At 32.9% G+C, this 26,680-nt stretch overlaps 1 protein-coding gene across 1 annotated transcript; it reads left to right on the forward strand.

The window, feature by feature from the left end:
* Positions 1-11,547: 11,547 nt before the first annotated feature.
* On the forward strand, positions 11,548-17,759 carry LOC25502804 (cytochrome P450 714C2). Its single transcript, XM_024771730.2, has 5 exons — positions 11,548-11,913; positions 15,609-15,835; positions 16,222-16,463; positions 16,641-17,013; positions 17,182-17,759. Exons 1-5 carry the CDS (start codon positions 11,613-11,615, stop codon positions 17,605-17,607), a joined length of 1,569 nt encoding a protein of 522 aa, XP_024627498.1. The 5' UTR covers positions 11,548-11,612; the 3' UTR covers positions 17,608-17,759.
* Positions 17,760-26,680: the final 8,921 nt, after the last annotated feature.

Raw genomic sequence — 26,680 nt, forward strand, 5'->3', positions numbered from 1 at the left:
GTTATAACCCTTAAAGTCCTCAAAGCGTGTAAATAATTTTAACTTGATTGTCTATTTAGAATTGTCTCAAATTTATAGCAAGGTACATGCATGTGACGACTAGAGTGAGCAAATGCTGTGACCATCGCTACTAGGTTTAGGAGATACATAACTGTATCATGGAAAAGAGTATGGTTGAGAATATAAGTTACTTTCTCCTAGCCAGACCCGCTTGAATTTAATGTGTTAAGTTACTTGCTGCTCTGCTATAAATGTGATGAATGATGTCCTAAGCATAACTTCTTGAATGGTATGTTTTTCCTGAAAAAATGCATCGAATAACTTATGTTTTTCTTTTCGTTACTTGAGGATAAGAAACTATTTAAGTTTGGGGTTGTGATGACATGTCATCTTACGTTATCCTTAACATGTTTTTCAGTCTATGTTCGTAGGTTTTACCAGGAAACCAGAGGAGTATTAGATCAATTGCCTATGATTTCGGGACGTTCGTAATGTTTTCTATATTTAAGTCTATAATTCTATTCTACGTGAAAGATAGAAATTTTAGAGCATTCTTGATGTAATTCACGAAGAAATCAAGCAATTTAGGCACGCAAGACATTTGAAGATTTATGTAGTCCTTCAGGAAGATGAAAAATGAAGATTCAAGAGGCATCATAAGACTTTACAATAAGAGGAATTCTTTCCCAAGTTCCAAGACATTTTACTTTGAAGAAAACACCTCAACAGGCGAAGAAAAAAGACATTTCAGGATCGAATTTTCACTGAAGAGCCCATGCGCACAGGATGGGGCGCACAACGCCAAAATTGTGTCAAAAGCGCCCATGCGCAAGCTGTGGGGTGCCTGTCGTCCTGAGGTGGAAGGCACATGCGCCTAGCGCCCATGACTTGCGAAAAAAAGTCACATTTTGTCTTTTCGCCCTTGAAAGCCCGTGATTTTAGTCCAAGTTAGGTGGAAACTTTTCCTATAAATACCAGCCTTCCTCATTCACAATTTCTCGTTCAGAACTGGAGCAGCTCAAGAGGAAGGCTATTCTAGGAGCCAAGGAAGAGTTTTATCTTCTCATATCTTTTTTATGGTATGTTTTTATCTTTTAGAATTTTTGTCTTAGTTATCATGTGAAACTAGATATCTATAAGTTAGAATTCTAAGATGAACCTCTGTTTACTTTTGTTTGATAATTATTTAATTTAATGTTGTTTATATTTTAGTTTATTTTCTGTTCGCTATTAAGTTTTATTTAAGATTTATTTATTTCGGCGAGGTGCAACCCTAGATTAGATATTTAGGTTGTGACAGAGATTAACATTGTTATTACTATCTGGAAGCTAGAAGCTTATATCTTGATATTTATTTCCTTATACTAACAACTATCTATTTAGGAAGTAAGTGATTAGTAAACTAGCGAAAGATACCGAAAGAGAGTTGACCCTAGTAGTAAGTACTTAAGAGGCGACATTACTAATATTCAGTAAAATTTGTTGAACCTAGGATGTAACTAGTTTAGTAATTAGGGAAACAAGCACAGAGAGAATTAAACCTAAGTAAACCCATTGTCCTCGACCTCTAGGTAATGTAGACGCTGATAGGGTTGCCCGTTTGTAGAACTACTTTGGGGGTGGGGGGAAGGAGAGTGTGCTATTAGTGTCCTAAGATTCATAGATGGACTGACCTAATGGAACATTGGCCTTCATTGTCTTTGGAAAATCTGGAACAACTATTTTAGTCTATGTTTAAATTACCTTTGAATTAACAAGACCTCACACATAAAGATCATCTTGCGATCAGCTGGTGCTGTTAGCCATCAAAGTGATAGACCTAGATCAACCGAGATAGTATAGACCCCGCACGTAAGGATTAGATCAGAACGTCCCAACGACCTTATTATTTGTATAGTCTACTTAAGATAACTAAACGTGACATGAATGTTATTTAATTTCCAACAAAGTAAATATGGGGGATTCAAAGAGTCCTAACCACTGTTTCCTTTTCTGCAACCAAAAACAGGTAACTTGCTCTGTTGCAAATAGATAAAAATTGCAATCTCTAACCCTTATCTCTTTTATTTTATATCGTCAACTTAAAATAAGTAACGCAAGCAGTTTAGACGAAATGACAATCCATGTGAATACGATACTCTACTTGTCACTTTATTATTTGGTAAATAATTTGGTCCACTTGTCTAATCCGACCATCAGCAACAAGCCCTAATAGTTATCTTGCTCTTAAACTGTGGGTCTAAGCTATCCTCATCTTTGATGGTAAGAACAATTCTCCAAAAAAAAAAACAATTTTAAATTTTTGGAAATGGAAAGATTATGTAATTCCTGCAAATTCAACAAGCATACATGTAGAACCAATAATTGATCGTATGATGAATGTTTAAGACTTCACAAGAAATAAAAATTAACTGAATTCTTTTTAAAACAAAAAGCAATGAGTCACCTCTCATTCAACGTATGTTTAACATCTCGAGCTTGACGAACCACCACCCAAATAAAGGTGGATATTTTAACATCAAGTCGACCATTCTCTTATTTGTCCTCTGAGGTGTTTTAAAATCTGTCATATACCCTTGAACCTCCTTTATTCACCCCCACATTTCGTTTAGCTACTCATTCATCAGACTCACCCAAGTATTATAAGAATTAGAATAAATAATGCCAACCTTGGGCAGTTTAAAGACTTCTTTCTTTTTTCATAGTTATTAACTTGAAATACCTTCAACTTTGGCACATACTCTTCATCTTCTATCTTGAGATTTTATTAAAAAATAGAATGCACCACATAGTCCTTCGAAGATTATTGGACTTCATAGATTCAAACACATTATAGAAAACATAATCATTCTCAGACGTTAATAAAATCTCATTCAACTCTATGTTGATCATGGATCTTTTAGTTGCTAAAAAGGGTTAACCAAGAAGAATGGAATAATCGTACTCTTTCTCTATATCCAATATAATAAAGGCCACCAGAAAAATGAACGTTTCTACTTTCACTAGAACATCTTCCACTACATCATAAGGGTATTTGATAGACATGTCTACTAGTGTAAGAGTCACGTTTGATAGTGTAATCTCAAAACCTTTAATCTTCTTTAGCATGGACAACAACATGAGATTGATGCTTGCTCGTAAATCACATAGAGCTTTACTAATAATTAGTTTACCAATTGAGCAAGGAATAATGCAGCAACCAAGCAGGGTCTTTCATTTTCAGTGGAAGCTTCATTTCAAGGATAGAACTGCAATTTTATGTTAACCCTACGACTACCGCATCTTTTGTTTTTATTTTATTTTTTATTTGAGATGTATTATTTCATGAACTTAGCATATATGCAGGAATTTGATCCAACACTTCGGCGAAAGGAAGATTTACTTGCATGTTTGTCAACATCTTAAATTTTTTATCTTAGAATCACTCATTCTTGCTCAATCTATCACTATCTTTGGATCCAATTTTTTTTCTCTCCTTCTATTTCATGAATGCGGATAAGGAAGCTTCACATAATATGAAATCATTTTATCTTAGAATTACTCACTCTCGCTCAATCAATCACTATCCTTGGATCCAATGTTGTGAATCCATCTAGATCATTACAAGTGTCCCTAAGGGACAACTGTTCAAATGAAGGCCTAACGGCCAAAAACCCAACTTACTATAGGTATGTCACATTTATCCTAAAGTTATATCGCTCTCTTGATCTCCGACGATGATTTCTTATGTAGATCGGAAATGCAAATGTCAAGAACAAAATGCGATTGTTGTTCACAAAGAATCACCCAACAATTTCTTCCTCCGCAACCCTTTCACTTCCGTATACCTTCCCCCACTTCTCACTATTAACCTTTTTTTTATTGTATTTTTATATTTTAAAAAACTATTTTATTCAGTAAAATCACTTGATCGTATCAAGCTTTTTTCTTTTTGTGATGGTTGAAAACTCAAAAATCAATTTTCTTTTTCATTAGTATGGTCTAGTCCGTTAGTCTGTATTGGTTTTGCCACTATATAATGTTTTTTGTTTCCTTGATTCAACATTTGTTTGTGCATCTTATAACCTTGTTTTGGTTCCCTTGTAGAAACACCTTTGCTTGGTTGAGACTGTCACTTTTTTATATTGTTTCTAACTTCTTTAGAGAGAAAAAAAATAAATAAGCAACGTATAAAAATGCAAAAACCACGCATCATGTGAGCGATAATCTAGGGTGAGTATGTATATATATATATATATATGCATATTTTCTACCTTAAAAAAATGAGTAGGCGGCTTTTTATTAAAAAAATTAGTAGGCGGCTTTTTATTATTTTTGAAAGAAGATGCTTAAATCATTTAATTATTAATATAAGAGTATTAATATAAGAGATTATATCAACATAAGTGTAGGGATTTTTTTTTTACATCAAATTTTATTAAAAACCAAATCCCTACTCAAGACAAAAAGAGACCGGTGATTCAGAGAGTACAAACTAAAAACGTCGTATATAGGTGGAACACCCGAAGTAAACACCATAAAAGACATCCATACACACAATACCTAGCCAAGCCCTACCTTCAACACTCATGAGGACAACACCCACCAAAATAAACATCACCACCTAAATAGACTCTTTCATGAAACGACTGTTGAAAAACGATATACTCCATTCGTCCCTTAATGTATGCACCCATTGCCTTTTTCACATTTCTTAAGAAAAGTTGTCAGTGTAACTAATGTGTCTGTTTTGTGTGTTAATATTACGAAATTGTCATTTGTTTGTATGTGTATTAAATTTGTCTTTTCATATTTCAAGATAAGATAGTAGTATTAATTAGGGGTATGTTTAGGAAAAAAAAGATAAATAATGCATCTAGTAATTTGAAAAGGTGTTTACATTTATGGACAAAAATAGAATTAAATGAGTGCTTAGATATAAGGACAGAGGGAGTATATTCATAACCACCCATTGTTTACTACTCATCACAAAAGAATACCCCCTCTAAATGAAACACCCAATCCTCATCATCATAGCTGAGCCACATCCGAAAATGTCATATTCTAAAGATCATTCAACATTGGAATTGGTTGATAATATGGCTGCTTCTATAGACGTAAACAACCACATTTGCTTGTTGTCTATTAAACTCCACCCAAAAATTTATAAAATAAGAAGCAAAAATATTCTTTAAAGTTGAGATAATATTGTCAAATTCCGTGGCAATACTTTGTTGTCATTGACCTCAAAATAAAAAACTATATTTCTTTGGCATTAATTCGAAAACACACAGATGGCAGTGTAGCATAGAAATCATATATTACTCTATACTTGACCTAATACTATAATTTGCTTTAATCCTAAAAATATATGCTTTTTTACGTATCTATGTGCATGTAAATGTTAATTAACATGGTATGGTCCGATGATAGAGGCTGACAACCTGTTATTTCATGTGACTATCTTGATTAGACCAATGATTTTATAATTGTTTGTCGAGATAATTGTACGACTTTTATAAATGACATACGGTCAACTTACTATTTTATTTCATAATTATGTATTGTTGGGAGGTATTTTCTAGATTACCTTTAAAGAATGGTGGGTAATTTACCCACCAACCAATGAAAATGAGCAATTTGTTGGTGGGGTCAAGATAATTCATGGATACCACTTAAAAATGTGCTTATGTGGTTAATGTGTATTGGTTGGGGTAAATTACCCACCATTCTTCCATAGGTACCCTAATCGTCACCTCGTTGGGAACATTATGTTTTAAAAATCCCGAAACGTTCTTGTCAAAAACAATAAGGGAAATATTAACTTGTGCCCTTAAGGTACAAGTTAATGAACCATAAGTAAAAAATATTTATTGTAACTAATGCATTTGAATTTAATTTTTTCACTTTTGATTAATTGAATATACAGAGAATGTTTCTACTTTTAGTTTGCTTAACATGTGCCCTTAGGGCACAAGTTATCATAACCCAAAAAATAATAATCCCGAAGCGTTTCTTTATGCCAAGTTTAATTAATTTATTGAGGTATTCAGAAAGTAACATATTGAGAAGAAAGTTGACTTGAGATTTGTAAGACCTACGTTTTAGTCCGTAGACTTGAGAGAGAACTGTATATTCCTTGCTTGACTATAACCTTTGTCTAGTCTTTGTAAGGATGAGTTAGGCCCCCAATTTCATTGTGGTATCAGAGCCTGTCGATTTCAATAAGACTCTTTGTAAAAGTTTATATAGAGGAGACAATCCTCACCTTATGAACCGGTTTTTAAGGATGAGTTAGGCCTCCAATTTCATTATGGTATCAGAGCCTGTCGAATTCAAGGGTCACCTACTGATTCACGCACCAAGCCCAAAGAGTGCTGTTGGGCGTGACGGCCGATTCAGGCATCAAAGCCCAAAGAGTGCTGGGCGTGACGGAGTGTATTGGAAAAAACCTAAGTCCCACATCGGATAGATAAGACTCTTGATAAAAGTTTATATAGAGGAGACAATCATCATCTTATGAACCGGTTTTTAAGGTTGAGTTAGGCCTCCAATTCATTAGGGTGTATCCTCGCATAATCTTTAATCGTATATCTGCCGAATTTTGGAAAACACAGTAATTATTTTTAGATTTAAACATTTAGATCAAATGTTTCTTAGACACTACCCTTTTTCGTATGATTTCCGAGTTGTGGAATAGCGTATAATTCCTTGAAAGGTATACAACGGGAGATTCGTTTTGAAGTATTTAGGGTAAATCTGAAGAGGCTTTGACTTTGGAAGTATGGAAAGGCTTGAAGAATAATACCTATATATATAATAATATTAATTGGAGTGGAAGATTAAATTAAGAATTCTTATTAGCCTGATGATCAGGCATGGAAAAAGACTACACGGGGAAAGTCTCGTTAGGGGCATATTAAAGAATCTCAAAGTACTGAGGAGCATAGTTAAGAATCCTAAAGCGTTGGAAAATATTCATGTTAAATATTTATATTGTGTTCGAAAATAGGGCATGAAATTCTTCAAGAAAAGAAGACAAAATCAGTATGGGGGGAGGGGCATCTGGAATTGTATTACTTGTTTTCATATTTTCCAATTCTCTTTACTTTAAATGTTCTTTATGTCATTCCAAAAGTGAATTCTAGATACTAAACTACCTGACAAAAAAAAAAAAAAATTCTTTATGTCTTTTCTTCAAATGTTTTAATTAAAAGAGAACATAAAACTTTTGGTAAAAACTTGACGATTTTGTTTTTTAACAGCCAATATTATTATTAGAAACCAAACTCTCAAGTTGGTTTGAAAAAACACAAAACAAACCCCAATGCATACACTAAAAAAGGGCTGGCATTACAAGAAAAAAAACAGCACCTAAAAAGCACATCACCAAGCAAAACAGGCCCCTGTTGTCAAAGCAACAAACAAACAGAGCTGCAAGGCTAGAACAACAACAAACTCAGCACCAAAAACCACCACAACTGCCATGTAACGAACAGCCCCAAAAATAACACCGAAAGGCTATCTAAGTAAGCATTCTCGGGTGTTCCAACCTCCAACACCACTCATAATACAAGCACAATGCTATTTTTAACTTACTCATACTCCAATACCAAGCTAACATCTTGATATTATCGACCAATTCCTCTATCTCAAGAATAATATTATCCAACAAATGAAAGAGTGGCCAATACAAACAGGATACAAAGAAGATCCAAGAAAAATTAGTAAATCTAAAAAAAAAAACTTTAGGGAAAAATCATGTAATATCCCGCATATCAGTTCCGCGATATTTTATCTGTTAATTTAACTGTGAGTGCGTTTTAGTTGGAGGGCGTTTTGGTAAATGTACGTGATGAGTATTTAAGTGGTTTTGGTCCCAAAATCTCATTATTCTTCAAGACTTCCTCTCTCTAGAATTAGAATTCAGATTTTCTCCTCCCTCCTCTCTCTAGGTTACGTATCACATTGTTATAGTCAGTAAGCTACTGACCTCACTTGCTGGGAGCTCGCCGTGGCGAGCAAGGAACTCGCTGGGGTGAGTAGTAACTCGTTGGGGCGAGTTGGTCTACACAACAATGTGTAGTTTGACTCGTTCCGGACAAGTAGTGAGCGTTTTATGCTCAAATTTCAAATGTTTTCTATTAATATAAATCTCTCCAATCAATGTCCCTTTGTTTATTTTTCAATGTCTTGTGAAAAGCAATATGGAACAAGTACTAACCTACAATTTGAAGGCATGTCATATGAAAGAAACCTAATGCAAGTTGTGCCGGGTAATGCTTATAATTGTTAGTACCGGGAAACCTTAGAGCCTCAACTTTGGTAGTTGAGAATTAGTCTTGCTACCATGCATAAAAGCGTATTAGGTCATGAATGAACAAGAATATGTATATGACTATGATAAAATATGACATGTTGTGTCTCTTGCGATCCACGCCAAGGGGGATTTCAAGATGTTCACGTTAAGGGGGACGAGATACGTTCCGCAAGGTAGGCCCGCACGACATTAAGAGGAGTCCGATGTACCTTAGCTAGGATTTCATCGGTAAAGTAAGGGATTGTACTCGAGGTTACTCCACCCGATACACTCTGTAAAATCAACTCAGATAATTGTTTGACACACTATTATATGCTATGTTTATGATAAGAAATCACATGATATGTAATGATATAAGTTCAGTTATAAGTAACGACGATTTAGGTTTGCACGATCGTCTTAGGCAGGTATGAGTTCACACACGTATAATCAACCAAACGGTTGTGTTGTAGTCACGTGATAACCATTGAAGATCTCTCTGTTTAGTTTTATGTTTTTGATGATGTTCCCTAGCATAGCTTAGATAGTTTTATGTTTTTGATTAAGTAGCATTTTAAAGCACCCTAGAGTCTATATAGTTTGATCTTGATGTTTTGTGTCTTTTGAAAAAGTGTCAAAATTCATTTTGAATCAATTTGAATCGACTCATTATAGTCTGAATCAATTCAATGAAGTCTCTGACTTTATGTGAATCGACTCACATCTATTCGACTCGATTCATGCATGCATCGTCTCTTTTTTGCTCAAATCGTCTCATAAAACTCTCTAACTTGCATTGAATTAATTCATACGATGTTTGAATCAATTCAATCTTCATCTGGGTACACTTGAATCGAGTCACATACACCTTGAATCGTATCATCCTTCGTACTTCTCTGGTGTGTGTTTTTGCTGTCTGAATCGATTTAAAAATTTTGTGAATCGATTAAACCTATTGAATTTGTGCGAAAATTTAGTCTTATCACCTCTCTCTATAAATAGACTCCTCCTCATAACTCCCAATATCATTGAATGATTTGCATCTATTCACTCTAGGTTTCAAAATCTCATTGTTCATACATTCTTCAAGATTAAAAACTTTTTCTTATAATCACTTTGTCTTTGAGTGTGTAGATTCTCTAGGGTGCTTAAAGGGATGGTAAGTTGGTTCTCTCAAGAAAATTGATTGAGCTTTATCAAGGCTTCAAAGGAAGTGAATAATCTCATTCTACCTCCAAAGGACTTGGGGGTCTTTCTAACCGTTCTTGATATCGAAGGGGGTTTGTTTACCGGACGTAGCATTGAAGACTCGAGTGAAGAGATCGAAGGAGTGCACGGGTAATTCAAGGATCCGAAGATTCAAGGAGCACCAAATTCAAGGGGTACTTGAATTTTGGGGGAGCTTTGTTTTACATAGGATTTGAAGAATTAGGGGTTTAATTTGAAGGAACTCTTGTAAACTTTGTAATCAACTTTTCATACATAGTGGATGACCTTGGTGAAGGCGTACTTCATCAAGTAGAGTAGGGGTAGCCCTTAGCGAGGACGAACAAGGGTGAACTACTATAAAAATCGGTGCTCTCTCTCTCTCTCTCTCTCTCTCTACTTTTGTTTTAACACTTGCTTATTTGAATAATTGATTAGTGAATTGCTAATTTTGAATCTAAATCCTTTTGATTTAGCTTAAAAAATTTCACTTGAGTCAATTAATTGCAATATCAATTCAATTATTTTTCAAAAGCGCTATTCACCCCCTCTAGCTTGGTATTCAACTAGCCATATATACCAACAACCGTAGGTTTTCCTCGAGGTTACCTCTAGCCTAGGACTTAGGTAGAACTAATTGAGGCATTATGTCTCATCCCATTCCTTCTTTTTTTCAAGTTCACAGGTTGTTCGAGGCAAAGGTAAGGAGAAGGCTTCAAATTGATCATGCTTTGTTGGATTTAGCTATTATGTCCCTTAGTTGATGTTATCTTATATTTTAGCTATTATGTCCCGTAGTTGATGTTATCTTTTGTGTGTGTGTGTTGTAATGAACCTTGTCACATGAGACGACTTATGTATCTGAATCTCAACTTATGTTGTTTCCGTATTGTATAATTAATGTATCCAATATCAGTTATAACACACATGTTGAATATTCTAGACACTTTTAATATGGGCGTTACAAATCAAATGGTAATCATCTTCCTAGTGCAAAATATAACGAAAAGGATTTTTTTTTTTTGGACAAAAACAACGATATTCATTCATTCAAATCGATAGATTACATCAGATACAAACATTGCTAAAATCGTAAAAGGTGAATCTGCGAACAAACTCACAGCACCCAAGTTAATAGCATAAAATAGAAAAATGCCTACAAATAATATGATAAAACCTAAGTCATCGCAATTCACATGCTTCCGGATCTTCAACGTTGACGCCCAAATATCATTGGTTGAATTCATAATTGACTGATGCTGATCTTTCAATAGGAAATAAACAAACACCGCGACAAAAAGCGAAATCAAACGCCGCACAAGACGACGAACAACACAACGCTGTACTTAGACAACGAAATTACAAAAAAAGAAAAATAGAAAAAACTTGATTTGTGAAAATCACTTATTTAATTTGAAAGAAAAGGGAAAAAAGATGTAGATGGGTGATTCTAGGTCAAAAAATGACCTAAAATCACCTCTCCTCGATGAACAAAGGAGAAAGAAAGTTTAGAGAGAAGTTGGAGTTTCTCTCACTAAAAAACTAGAACGAAAAGGATAAATAGTTAACTAAGAGAAGAAAGAATAAATTATTTCTAAAATTAAAATTTGAATCAGTTGATCAAGCATGTGAACATTTACTGAATTGATGAGGGACGTCGGATTAAAGTTGGATTAATGGTTAGGATAATTTGACACCTTAGTGTTATTTGATCATATCCTACATATATATATATATATATATATATATATATATATATATATATATATATATATATTTGCAATAAAACAATATATAAACAATACTTTTTATTTAATTTTCTAAAAAAAAAGGAAAATTATTTATTTGAAAATAATGAATTGAATTCATTTAATGAGTCAAGGAAACAACTACCAAGAAAGTTTATAGTCAAAAATACAGTGAATCAACAATAAGGGCTGGATAAGGAAAACATTGAAAATATGGTTGACTCTTTTTTATTATATTAAAAATCATTCAAGATTAATTTTTTTAATGATTAAAACCATAAGACTTTTCATTATTGCTAGACTTTGGAACATTTTTTGATACAAAAAAGAGAGAACAAAGAAAAGTAATAGTAGGCAGTGGAAGTAGCAGGTGTTGAAGAATGAGCATAAGTGTTGAAGTTGTGGTGGCTCTTGCAGCAGTATTGGTTGCATTGATCCATTTTTTGCAAGTTTTGGTTTGGAGACCAAAATCATTGAGAGCAAAGCTACATAGGCAGGGTATTCATGGCCCTTCTCCTCACTTTTACTTGGGTAATATCCAAGAAATGAAGACCCTTTTACACCAACAACAACAATTATCTCTCAAGCATAAAGAAGAAAAAGAAGATATTTGCGATACTATATCTCATAGCTGGACATCAAGCTTGTTCCCTCATATTCAGAAATGGAGAAGTCAATATGGTTAACTACTGTCTCCTTTATCACTATCAATATATCTTTTAATGTTTAATTCTTATCTATAAAGTACGGATACTCCTCGGATTAGGCACCGACACTTATAATTATACTGAATTATGTCACTTTTTCAAATTATTAGCTGTGTCGGCGTGTCAGTGTCCGTATCGTGTCCGATGTCCGTATTCGTGCTTCATAGGTTCTTATTAAGCGTTCAAGCTAAAAAAAAATCCCTTTCACACTATCATATCTGACCATGTTGTGAAATGTTTAGATTAAAATTGTTATGAGACCTTTTTTTAAAGACATCAAAATGGAATATATTAACATAGGCAGTGAAACCGTTTCAGTACAAGATGTACTGGAGGGCCACCCCTAAAAAACAACAGTCAAACAATATTTACAAAAGTACGGTCAGTCGATACCCAGACATAACATAGGGTACGACCACCACATCTGAGTGCCATGCACAAACAAGGCATTATTAGCTTGTAGCCACCATAAATAATGGAATTTAATCTTGTCTAATAATTGATCAATGGTAGTTTGGATATTATTAAATATTCTATTGTTGCGTTCATTCCAAACTACCCAGACACAAAGTAACCACAACAGCTGAAGAAAGGATCTGCGCTTCGTCGAGTGACCTGTACAATGAATGAATTGAAGGAAATTGTCACAGATATCAATAGAGTCAACACTAGAAACACCAATCCACGACTGGATTTACCCCCATAAAGGGCCGAAGCTATCACAAAGAAGAAACAGATGCGACGCTGATTCGTCGTGACCGCAACCTGCTACACACCCAGCTAACTCGGCATTGAGCATACCTCTTATGACAAGATTTGTCCTGGTTGGCAACCTGCTCCGCGACAACCACCACGCAAAAATTGATACCTTCAAAGGAACCTGCTTATGCCAGACAAGATCATTCGTTCCACCCGCTGGAGGGTCGTTTGGAGTAGTCAGAATTTGATAAACGCCACTCACAGTGTAACCCCCTTGGATGTCTGGGTTCCACTGCCACCTGTCAGAAATGTCAGACTGCAAAACAAAATCATTAAGAAGATGCCTACACTCCTCCACCAACTCCTCCTCCCGCGCCCACAACCTCCTCCTCCAACTCCAAGCCTCCCCCCTTCTTCCCACTCTAGAGAAAACATTTCAGCCACCGTACACAACTTATTATTTGTTAAATCAAAAAGGCGACTAAACCGTGTGTGTAACGGCACATCGCCCAACCACCTATCATGCCAAAACAAAGTACTAGTTCCGTCCCCCACCCTTTTTGACACCCTCTCTACAAACCAACCCCCATCTGTGTCTCCTATCCCATCCCTAATCTTCGCTATCTCCCTCCACCAATAAGAATCACTCCGGCCCCCTACCTCCAACCTCCCAGCCTCCTCACCATACCGCACCACCAACACCCGATACCAGAACCCATCTCTATCCACCAACATCCTCCAGCACCATTTTCCTAATAAAGCACAATTAAATTCCCTTAACTGCCTCACACCCAATCCTCCAAACTCCTTTTGTAAACAAACTGATCTCCAAGAAATCCAGGAAATTTTCCTGTTATCCTCATTCCCTCCCCAAATTTTGTTATAAAAAATAGATTCAATGATAGAGATTATACCTGACAGAGCTTTGAAGAAGGAAAGAGCATAGACAGTAAGCGAGGTCAAGACAAACTTTAAAAGGATCAACCGACCACCGTAAGATAGAAAGCGACTCTGCCACCCCGACAATCTGGACTTAATTGTATGCAACACAGGATCCCAGAATGCTAACCGATTCGGATTACCACCAATAGAAAGACACAGATACAAAAAATGAATCTTGCCCACCTTAGAGTTTAAAATTGAGGCCGCCTCATTCAACCATGACTCCGCAATATTTATACCAACCAACATGCTTTTATTAAAATTTACCTTCAGCCCTGACATCTTCGCAAACAAAGTCAACATCGCTCGCAAAACATGCACATTGGCCCAACTTTTTGTACCTAGTAACAATGTATCGTCCGCAAATTGTAAGTGAGACACAACAGTCGAATAGAAGTACCAACCATGTATCCTGTAAACAAGTTATTCCTCACCACCGAAGTCATCATAACATTCAACCCCTCGGCTGCAAGCAGAAACAAAAATGGAGAAAGAGGGTCCCCTTGACGTAAGCCCCTTTACAAAGGAAATTCTTCGGTGGGGCTGCCATTCACCAATATTGAAGCAGTCGCTGTTGTCACACATTCCTTTATCCATTTTCTCCAAAGCACTGGCAACGCCATTTTTCTCATTACCGCGTCCAAATATCCCCAATCAACAGAGTCATAAGCCTTTTCAAAATCAACTTTGAAAAGCATCAATTCCTTCTTAGCCTTTCTAGCCTCATCTACCACCACATTAGCTATCAAAATGCCATTAAGGATCTGTCTATTTTTTACAAACTTTGTCTGAGTGTCAGAAAAAACCGATCCCAAAACCAATTTCAACCTGTTAGCTAACACCTTAGCCAAAATTTTATAAATGGAGCCCACTAAAGATATTGGCCTAAAATCATTGAGGCACTGAGGACTATCAATTTTAGGAATAAGTGTTATAAAGTATTGTTGATACCTCGAGACAATTTACCGTTCCGATGAAGCTCTGATATGAAACGCATAACATCATCCTTCAACTCATCCCAAAATTGCTTAATAAAACTAAAATTAACCCCATCAGGTCCTGGGCTTTTGTAACTATCACAACCCCACACCGCTTCTTTAACTTCGGCTATAGAGAAAGGCTTTATGAGACCGCTACCTTCCGCATGAGATAATTTTTTTGTGTTATCTTTGAAATAATTTTATAGGAAGATGTAAAAACAATTTTCATTGGTGGTTGATTATAGAGAAAATGAAAAAGAGAGCAAATTGAATGCACTTTGCATTTAATTTTTCTTTGGAAAAGATAAGTTTTTGAAAAAACATAATTAAATATGATAGAAGTTGGCCTTTTTTTGCTTATAATTTGGGACGGAGGGAGTACCTACTCAGAGCTTGATGCATTATTTTTTGAGTTCGGTCAACTAGGTGAAACTTATTTCACAATTCAATCCACCTGATCTCAAATTAATGTCTGAGATCGCTTACAGGTTGAAACAAAATGTCATAATAACTGTAGCAAATATCAATCTGTTTTCCATACCACAATTTTGGTTTGGTATATTACTTGTGACACTTTTAATTTTCATCAAGTTCATAACACTCGTATAAAACTAAATAGATTTATCCTAACTAACATTCTCGATTGAATTGGTTAGACAAAATGACGTGTAATAGTTATATATATGTGTGCGCCCCCGCGCGCATGTGTATGTCTTAATCATTTAGTTTCCAACAGGCCCTGATAAGTAAAGTCTAATCAAAGATTGTTCTAATTAGGATTTGAACTTGAGTTCTCTAGAATGAATCGTCAGTAACTGGAGTAAATTAATCACTTGAGGTCAATCATTTGGTTAAACAACAAATTTAAAATTGCAATAATAAAATCTATGAGAAATATATAATAAAGGCACCAAAAGAAAAAGCAAAGAAAACTACTATGTTGCATGAGTCGGTAATATTGATTAGTCTTCTGGAATATAACATTAGAAGGTTAATATGTGTTTAACCTAATATTTTGAAGTTCAAAACTTTCATCTGATTCATGCAGGCCCACTATACTTGTTTTCAACTGGTACTGCACAATCGTTAATGGTGTTGGATATAGTGATGGTGAAGGATATTCTCACAGACACCTCTTTGAATCTTGGAAAACCTTCTTATCTTTCCGAAGATATGGGACCACTTTTAGGCCAAGGTATAATATCATCAAGTGGGCCAATTTGGGCTCACCAGAGGAAGATAATCACACCTGAATTATACCTAGACAAGGTGAAGGTAAGTCTACAATATCTAAACAATTCTCTTCTCAATAGAATTTGAATAATGCATAGAAGGTAAAATATGTGATTTAGAAGGAGGTATTGATAGGTAAGTATGCAAGAGTAATGGTATTCAGTGTTGTCAAATAGAGGCTATAACAGTACTATAACACTATAATGTAGTGGAATTTTTACAAGTGATCGTTGTTTTATGATACACTATTTAGTACAAATTGTTATCAATTTACTAATAATAACATTGTATTACATTTCATTTTGCACTAAACGTTGTTTTCTGTTATCCAAAATTGATGGTATTTATGTCAAATACAACTAACTTCTTTTAAATGTTGATTAAAATTACATTTTAACAAATTTCTTTTTATGTAAACAACGTTGAAGGCAATGGTTGGGACAATAGTTGACTCCACAAATATAATGGTAAGATCTTGGGAGACTAAAATAGAAGGAGATGGGGTGATTTCAGAGATTACAGTTGATGAAGATTTGCGAAGCTTGTCGGCTGACATAATTGCTAGAGTGTGTTTTGGGAGCAATTATGTTGAAGGAAAAGAAATATTCGCAAAGCTTAGAGATCTTATAAAACTCCTCTCCAAGATAAATCTTGGAATTCCAGGCTATAGGTATGCATGATTATTGAAATATTTATATTCTCGTGAGTTGTAAGCGATTTTAATTTTGTTTTGTCTTCGTTACATATTTCTAAATTCTTTTCCTCTTCTTGTTTACTTTTTTTACAATTTGCTATTTGTTGTTAGTAATGGTACTAATGTGGGAAATGGTATCATAATCTTATTTAGGTACTTGCCAAACAAGAGAAATATACAAATATGGAGACTGGAGAAAGAGATAAACTCAAAAATCTTGAAACTTGTAAAACAATGCCAAGAGAAAGGTAGTGAACAATTTCTATTGCAAACGATACTTGAGGGTGCAAAAAATTGTGAAGGAAGTGATGGCCTCTTCTCAAATTCAATTTCACAAGAAAGGTTCATTATAGATAACTGTAAATCTATATTCTTTGCTGGGCATGATACTACTGCAATTACATCAACATGGTGCTTAATATTGTTGGCTAAATACCAAGATTGGCAAGACCGTGCTCGTGCAGAGGTACTTGAAGTTTGTCGAGACGGTAATCTAGATGCAAGTAACCTTAGAAAAATGAAAACGGTATGTTTTACACCAAAATTACATGTTTCCATAAATATATTTCATCCCTTGCACTTCATATTAATCATGTCACAATTATCAATACAATTGTACTACATCTTTTCATAGCTTCATTAACATTCTTATGCATCCAGTAAATAACTATCAAAATTTTGTTTTATTTTGCAGTTAACAATGGTGATTCAAGAGACTTTAAGGCTTTATTCACCTGTATTGTTTGCCGCAAGAACAACATTAAAAGATTATGATTTAAAAGGTATCAAAATTCCAAAAGGAATCACTATTCAGATTCCAATCCCGATATTTCAGGAAGACAAGGATATATGGGGGGTCGATGCACACGAATTCAAACCTGAAAGATTTTCAAATGGTGTGCTTGGATCCTGCAAGTTTCCACAAGCTTATATGCCATTTGGAATCGGTTCACGTGTCTGTCCCGGGCAACATTTAGGCATGATAGAATTGAAGGTGATATTGTCTCTCATTCTGTCAAAGTTTCGATTCTCTCTGTCGTCAACTTACTGTCATTCACCGACCCTTCGTATACTTATTGAACCTGGTCATGATGTTGTTCTCAAAATGACAAAAATCTAAAATGCATTTCCCCTTGTTCATTGGGGTTCCTTTTTCATTGTTTTGTTGATGGTTTTGTAATAAGCCTAGTTTTCTTTGAAACAGGTATTGAGAACATGTTCAATGTTATTTCTTCCTAAAACTTGTGAACCGTTGGAACTCTCTTTTTATTTTTCACATTAAATTAAGATTGTTCTTATGATCCTAACTCTTTCATAACAATCCCTGCATATTATACTCCATGTGAGGTTAACCCTAATATTAATGATATAGTTTGAATGCACAAAAATCCTTGTCTGCTTCCTAATCATTATACTCCCTCGGTCTTTAATGTAGGCATCCATTGCCTTTTTCACATTTCTTAAGAAAAGTTGTCAGTGTAATTAATGTGTTTGTTTTGTGTGTTAATATTACCAAATTGTCCTTTGTTTGTATGTGTATAAAATTTGACTTTTCATATTTCAAGATAAGTTAGTAGTATTAATTAGGGGTATGTTTAGGAAAATAATAATAAATGCATCTAGTAATTTGAAAAGAGTTTACATTTAGGGACAAAAATAAAGTCAAATAGGTGCTTAGATATAGGGACGGAGGGAAGTAAAACAAAGTGGCACTAATGTTCAATTTACGACTGTCTTCATTGGGATTTTAATTCCGTCCATTCATGTTACATGATCAAACTCTCACCACTTAATTGATACCTCATCAATAGTTATTGCCTAACATCATTGTTTAATAATAATAATAATAATAATAATAATAAAATGTTGCTTAAAATCTATTACAAATTATTCATGCATGTCTTAATGCTCAGTTTGTTTTGCAGAGTTATACAATTGTCCCTTATGCATGTGTATTTGAAAAGAAGGTGTGTAAAATTATAACTATACAAAGATGTCCAGTTGTAATATTTTTCTTGATTATTTAATGGAAAAGGAGTGGAGCAAAATGTGATGAGAATGATATGGGTGAAGAAACTATTTAGTTATTGAAAAATTGAAATTTTAGAAAGCGCTAACAATGATAGTAATCAAGTCACAAATGAGTATGCTCACTTTTTCTTCAATTAATCTGAAAAAGTCCATTTGACACTAATAAGATTTTAAATATCCAGAAGTCCTAGCTCAACTGGTAAAATGCCGAAATTGTTAGGCCGGATGCTATGACCGGGTTTCGAACCCCGGTACCTCCACTTGTGTGTGTGAGTTTATAATGGCTTTGCCATTTCGTCTATCTACAAAAAAAAAAAAAAGATTTTAAATTTTCCAGTTAAAAACAACCAAGACTTTGCTTTTGTACCACTTATGGGAATGTAGCAAAATAAGCTTAAAGTGCGCAAGATTGAAATCTAGTTCTTTATTTGAAAATTTTAAAAATGTTAGACGTGCCTTATTTGAAGGTGTAATATGGACTATATAGATCACAAATTATGAACTTTCATGTAAAATATTTTGACAAATTGAGGCCCACCCTAACGAATTTGGACACATTGAGCCTTCGAGTTACTAGAACCGTAGCTTCGGTCGTCCAGTGTGGTGTCCTTGGGATTTATTCATGGCTTGGCTTGTCTCATTGGATGAATTGTGTTTTTTGAATCATCGGTCTTGGTCCGCCATGGGGGAAGACAGAGTGTCCCGATGATATGCATGGGACGACAAGTGTTTGGACTTCCCAGCTCTTGTTCTTGTCAGGATATCTTTCTGTTCCTCCCTGGGGATATATATGTTGGGTATCGGGATGCTTTCCTATGTGGAGAAAACCCCATGTATGTTCGCCCATTTTATTAGTGGAGAGATGTCATATTAATAAGGTTGAAAAGAGAGTGTTTTTGGTGAGAAAAGCAACGATCAAAAGAGAGAAAAGAAGAGTGAAAATTCAATCTCGTATTTCTCAATTTTGTCTCAATAAAACAACGATTGCAGATTTGTTAACCATTGGATCGGGATGATTTTGGAGAGTTCGCAACACCTGGTTCTTTATTTTCACCGTACGGGTCATTGAATCAAGGTATGAGCAAAGAGATATTTGTGTCGCACTGAAGTAGTAATTTTAGGGTACCTTTAATCTCTCTTCTCATTCATAAGCTTTGTTGTTTTGGCTAGTTGTTAGCACAGTTTGTGCATCACCTTTTGAGACCCTCTTGTACCCATATTTGATTATATTGGAGCTATTTAAGGGTTTTCCAGTGTAAAATATCGGTGTTCACTTGTGTCTTTTATTTGCTTTCATTGTTGCCATTTATTTGTTGTAGCTACTAGAAGATTCTTATAAGTTTGGAGAATTTTATCTCCGCACTGGTGTGTTACCATATATCTGTGTTAATTTCCCATCAATAATTTCATTTTGCATGATGTTGATGATCTTGGTTAGCTATAATCTTTCATTTCATCCAACAATTTTGAAAAATATTTATCAAAATGAGCGCAACTTTTAAGATAAAAGGGATTAATATAACTGTTACATGCTCATTGATCTCCATTAAAACTCTTAAAATAAAAAAGTTCATGGTAGAACAAAGATAAAGAGAGAACACGAGCACATTAATGTTATGTTTGAAAATTATGTTGTGTTCTTAATTGTTGTTTTGAATTAAATTTTCTGTTTTGAATATGGTCAATGCATGATATCTATATAATATAAATTTAGGATCTATTTCATAGACTTTTATGGAAATGAATTACTATTGTTTTGGTGTTGCCACATGTCCCTTTCTTTTTTACAAATGCTCTCACCATATTGATCCTCACAAAATGCTCTCACCACAATCATCTTCACATATTTGTATTTAATGTTCATGTATAAAAGGAAGTTTTACAATATCAAATTCTATTACTTGAATTTATATTAGAAATCAAACATTTTGAATTTAAAAAGTACAAATTTGAATCAAATTTAATAATCAAATAGTTTAAATTAAAATTATTTCAAAAAAGATAGTTTTGGATTAAAATATTTGAATTTATAGATTAAAATAAAACAATTGATTGAATTATTCAAATTTGTTTTTTATTAATAATAACGCATAATAGTGTTTATTCAAAAAAAAAAATCAAATAATGTTAGACATTTCTTACTTTTTATTTTCGTTTATAATATCAAATTCTATTACTTGAATTTATATTAGAAATCAAACATTTAGAATTCAAAAAGTACAAATTTGAATCAAACAACTTTTTTTAATAATCAAATAGTTTAAATTAAAATTCTTTCAAAAAAGATAGTTTGAATTAAAATATTTGAATTCAAAGATTAAAATAAAACAATTGATTGAATTATTCAAATTTGTTTTTTTATTAATAATAACGCATAATAGTGTTTTTTCAAAAAAAAAAAAAAAACACCAAATAATGCTAAGGCATTATAAATCTTTCAAGCTTGCTCATGACATGTGGCACTATGAGGTAAACCAAGCATTCTCATGAATTTGACATTTAATGCTATTAATTTTATTTGTATTTGAGTTTTATAAAATTATTCTAATTTGATGTGTTGCTATTCATGAAATATTAAATATATAATATATCTTAACAATTACTTTAATTGAATTTTTTCTTTTCACACACATATACACATGAATCTATTTATATCCAAATTATTTTTGTGTTTGAAATTAAAAGTAACAAAACCAAATGATACACTTCATTGTATTTTGTATTTTCGTTCTTAAAAAATAGCATATGTAGTATCTTCGTTAAAAAAATAAAGAAGTTCATATGTTGTAATATTATTAAAAAATTGGGTCAAACTTAAATATTACTATAATCTGAAAACAATAATGAAAACAAACTATTAATAAAAATTATTTTTTGTAATGAAACATTTAGTGAGAAAATATTCACTATTATCACTGACCAAAAATTTAATTGTTTATGCTTGGATCATTACATATATTATAATAATAATAAAAATACATAATCAGAAGAAAAAAAATGAAATTTGTTTTAAATGATTATATGTTACATATATATGTCAAAATCACCTCTAACTTAGCATAGGAGATTTTCTAAAAAAAAAACTTAGAATAGAAGACTTTTTTATGATACGCTTTTAATGGCTATTAAAATAATTTATGGACATTAAAATTGATTCATAACCAAATAATTTTGTAAATGAATACCCTGCATAGAACAATTGTTTTTTAGGAATGTTAAAAAAATAATGGTTATTATACCAAATTACGGTGTGAAACAAGTCTATAAATTAGAAATATGGATTGGCATAATTTCACATCACAATTCACAACTCTTATCCCCCGTTTTTTATTCTTTGTTCTTCTTCTTCTTTTTTAACTTTGATATCAATGCTCCAAGATTTATATTTCCTTTATGTTGTGACTTTGATGAATCAAATGTTCAGACAAAGATTGTTTAGTGTTTTTATTCTTTTTTCTTCATATTTTTTTTCATTGATATCAATGTTTCAAGTGTAATATTTCCTTCATGCTGCGATTTTGATGAATCAAATGTTCACATAAAAAGTAGTTTCTTCGTCTCTCCTATAAAAAAATTATTCATCTCTCCTTTATTTTTTTTTATGTGACTTATTTTATTTTTTCCTTATGCTTTTATGACATTGTTATGCTTTTTTGTTTTCGTTATTATTCTATTTAAATTTATGGATGGTTTATAAATGAATACTATAGTTTTTTTTTTTTTTTTTTTACTTTTGTGGTTCCTATGCATACAGGGTATTGAATCAAGAAATCACGAACAAGAACAAAAAATAAGAATATGGAGATATTATTTTATAGATGAAATCGATTATATGATGGTTGAGTTCAAGACAACATATTCTTCACACAAGGGCCTACGGAAAAAAAATGACATTATGACAAACTTTGAGATTCCAAAGAAATTAGTCGTTCTTAGAAAAGAATCTAGATAAATTTTTTACTATGATGAGTCACTATTTTATGTCTCTTATACAAAGAAGGATTGTGTAGTTTTTTGGTATGATTTATATGTAATCGGACTGAAAAATGGAACAAAGGAGTATTATATTGATGAAATCAGTTAATAAATTACTTATAATTTTAATGCTTTTTACTATTAGTTCATAATTGAGTTTATCATTTTTTACATATTTAAAGTCAGTTTAGTCATGCAGAAGTCCTAGCTCAACTGGCAAAATGCCGAAATTGTTAGACCGGATGCCATGATCGGGGTTCGAACCCCGGTGCCTCCACTTGTGTGTGAGTTTTATAATGGCTTTGTCATTTCGTCTATCTACCAAAAAAAAAAAAGTCAGTTTAGTCGAAATCAAAAATAAACATCATGCACACACACTATCAAATGGCAACACCCAAGTTTCGACAACAATCTCATGTCCTCTTTTCTTCGGTAAATTGTATATTCGTTTATAATTTGTTATGATTTTATTTCAATAATTTCTTTAAAAAATTATTTTTCATTATGTAGTTGACAAAGAAAGCTATCACCAGTTGTTTATTGGACGGTAATCAATAACAATATTTTTTTGTTGTTGAGGGAAGTAATAATCTTGATTAACATATTTAATTTATCCATCACAACACCATATATGTTGTAATGTAAATGGTAATTAATAAAAAAAATATATTAATTGAGTAATATAGTTACAGCTCATTTAGTCATTTTCACAAAAGAGTAGATAGAACTCTTTTTTTCGAGAAAAATTTAAGAATGCCATGAAATAAACCTTTGATCAAATAATTAAGGAGTTTATTTTTTCATGTTTATAAATCATGAAAATTCTAGACATTATTATTTTTTAATTAAGACAAATATCTCCAAGGATCAACAATATTTTGGATGTAATTAATTTGATACAAACTTTTTAAATAAGTGATCACATTGTAATATTTGAAATAAACGTTGTAATATTTTGAATGAAATTAATTTGGTACAAACATTCTAAACAGGCTATCTATTTTTTTCTTTGTTTCACGACATTTGATTCCAAAGACTTGGGTATGCTTATGGTAAAGGATCGTGACTTCCGCGTGAATACGATATAAAAAATTGTTAGTAATTAAGTACCTTTAAATAACCTTTAAATAAGCATAAAAAAAAAAAATTCTATTTTGGTCTTTCAAAAATTAAACACATACTTTAATTGTCTTAATTATAAATGATTTGTTGAAACTTTGAAATGCTCCAATCAGGGCTATCTTAAAGAAGAAACTCACGGAGTTCTTTAAATCATTTGAGAATATAAAGCAAGTTTTCCGTTTTCCCTTAGCTCGCCTTAGTGTTGTTAATGGATTCTACAACCAAACTTTGATCATTCATAATAATTAAAGATACAATTATGTCTTGATAATAATAAAAAATGTATAATTACTTTATTAAAAATAATAAGTAAAAAGGAGGACATTGAGATAGAGATTAAATTTTCAAATTAACTTTTTTGAACTTAAAGGTTTTTTTTTCTTAGCAACTAATTGGGTCTCAGTTTTTATTCGAATCTAAAATTTGTCTTGACTTAAAATTTAAATCTACCCTCAATCGCTACATTAACCCATAAATATAAATTTTACAGTATAATATTTTTAATAGAAATTATATTACCAATAACCATCCATTATTGTATTTATAGCAAAAACAATGACAATCAAATGATTTCAATACAGAGATATACATATGTCAACATGTGTTGAAAAATAAATAAGGATGCAAACTTTCTTGCCTTTCTAATTTGAAACCTTAACTATTGGTTCCTTTATTTGCATTCTCACATATTTCATCTATTGCAGACCAAAGTTTGTGCTTTTTTTTCTTCATACATATATGACTCACTTATCACGTATCAAAATATTCTCCTAAATCATCAATCATAAAAAAGTTTAATAGACATGCATTTTGTCAACTGAGCATAACACATTCATGTTTTTCTATGATTAGTTTTCACCAAAGATCAAAAGGGAATGAATTTAAAATAATACAAAAAATTAAATATTTTTGTTATATTTAATATAAAAAAGTAAGAAAATAACACCTAAAAATAACAAAATATTTCATCATAACGTTTGGAGTTCTGAGGGAGTCTACAATTTGTTGGATCATCATATTTGGGTTAGAGAAACCCAACATCTTCATTGAAAATACTTAAGACATGCGGAAATGGATTGCATCATACGCGAATAGATTGCATATAGAATGCAAGACAGGGTCGTTGATTATGGCAATGTTGTTAACTCGAGGAGATCTGTTGATTGCTATACTATGATTGAATCACAACGGTTGAGGTACATTAGAAAAAATCAAAAGACCATAAGGTGCGGCATTCTGAATGGTTTGCACGAGGCAATGGATATGGGTGAAACTGATGCGTCTATTGTTGGACGAAAGATAGTGTTACAACTGTCCTTTGCGGGTGGCAGACCTTACATGTTTAATAATTGTCAGGATGCAATGTCAATTTGTAAGAAAAATGGATATCCCGATCTGTTCGTAACAATCGCGTGCAATACAAACTAGCGAGAAATTCAAGATTTTCTTAAAGAACGAAACTTAAAGGCATCTGATAGACCTGATATTGTTTGTCGAGTGTTCAAAATGAAGTTGGATAAATTGATGGATGATTTTAAGAAAGAAGAATGTTTGGCAAAGTTGATGCAGGTATACATTGTAATATTAGTAGTATTTTAGGCTTAAATATGCAATCTGTCCCAGTAATCTCGACGCGTTTTGATTTTCGTCCTTATAAAAAAAAAATTAAAAACATCCCTGTAAAAAAAAATGTTTTAAAAAGGTCCCTGACCCCACTTTTTTGCTGACATGGGATGGTTTTGACCACGTGGAAGTTGCTGACTGTGCGACTTTTGCCACGTGGCCCTGAAGTGGAAGTCCACGTCATTTTTAAAAAAAAATTTAAAAATAAATAAAAAAATTCCAATTTTTTTTTTGAAATATGAAGAAAAAAATTGGAAATTAGTGTTTTTAAAATTTAGAAATATATTTAAGAAAAATAAAATTGAAAATTATATAATCTCAAAATTTATAACTTTTGTAAATATAATTTAATTTTCAGAATTAAAAAAAAATGAATTTTCGAAAATTTAATTTTCAGTTTTTTTAAATTTTAAAAAAATGAATTTTCAGAATTTTGAAATTTTTTTTTTTTAATTAAAAATCGAAAATTCAATTTTCTGATTTTTTTACTTAAAAAAAAAAAATGAATTTTCAGAATTTTGAAGAAAAAAAAATTAATTAAAAATCGAAAAATTTTAATTTTCAGTTTTTTTTCCTTCCGATTTTTTATTTTTTTATATTTATTTTCCGATTTTTCAATTTAAAAAATGAATTTTTAGAATTTTGAAAAAAAATTAATTATGTGGCATTCCACGTCAGCGCCACGTGCCATGTGGTGGTGCCCGTCCCTTCTCGCCTTGCATGGACAGGGGCAGATGTACGAAATATTATCTGAAGGATTATTAAGGAACTACGACGATTGACGAGGGTTATCTGAGGTACAAATGTCGCGATTGTGGAATACATGTTGACAAGCAGAGGGTTCTATTGGATAATCGATATGTCGTCCCATACAATCCACATCTTCTCATTAGATACGGAGGTCATGTAAATGTGGAATGTTGTAACAAATCCAACTCCATCAAGTACCTTTTCAAATACGGGAACAAAGTCCCTGATAAGGCATTGATGCAGTTGTCTGTTGACGGTGACAATCGTGATAAGTCCAAGCCGGTTGATGAAATAAAGCAGTATTACGAATGTCGTTATGTTTCACCTTGCGAGGCTGTTTGGAGGATATTTGCTTTTGATATACACCATAAATGACCTCATGTTCTCAAACTAACGTTTCACTTGCATAATGAACAATCAGTACTATATGATGGTGATCATGACATCGAGGACGTGGTGATGTATAACAAGGAAGCATAGACCATGTTTCTTGCGTGGTTTGAAGCAAATCGTCAGTATGTAGGCGGTTGCGATCTAACATATGCTGAATTTCCAACAAGATTTACTTTTGAGAAGAAGGACAAACAGTGGCAGCCACGTAAACTAGGATATCAAATTGGAATGCTTCATTACACATCGCCTGGTATATGGGAGCTGTACTACATGAGGATAGTATTGACCGTTGAGTTGTA

This window comes from Medicago truncatula, chromosome 8 (assembly GCF_003473485.1).
Source record: "Medicago truncatula cultivar Jemalong A17 chromosome 8, MtrunA17r5.0-ANR, whole genome shotgun sequence".
NCBI classification, from domain to species: domain Eukaryota; kingdom Viridiplantae; phylum Streptophyta; class Magnoliopsida; order Fabales; family Fabaceae; genus Medicago; species Medicago truncatula.

What these genes read in the sequence shown, in the direction of transcription:
- LOC25502804 (XM_024771730.2), top strand. Translation starts at nt 11,613, where the DNA reads ATGAGCATAAGTGTTGAAGTTGTGGTGGCTCTTGCAGCAGTATTGGTT. An exon ending in TATACCTAGACAAGGTGAAG is followed by an intron (nt 15,836 to 16,221) that starts GTAAGTCTACAA and finishes ACAACGTTGAAG; the next exon opens with GCAATGGTTGGGACAATAGT. An exon ending in ACCTTAGAAAAATGAAAACG is followed by an intron (nt 17,014 to 17,181) that starts GTATGTTTTACA and finishes TTTATTTTGCAG; the next exon opens with TTAACAATGGTGATTCAAGA.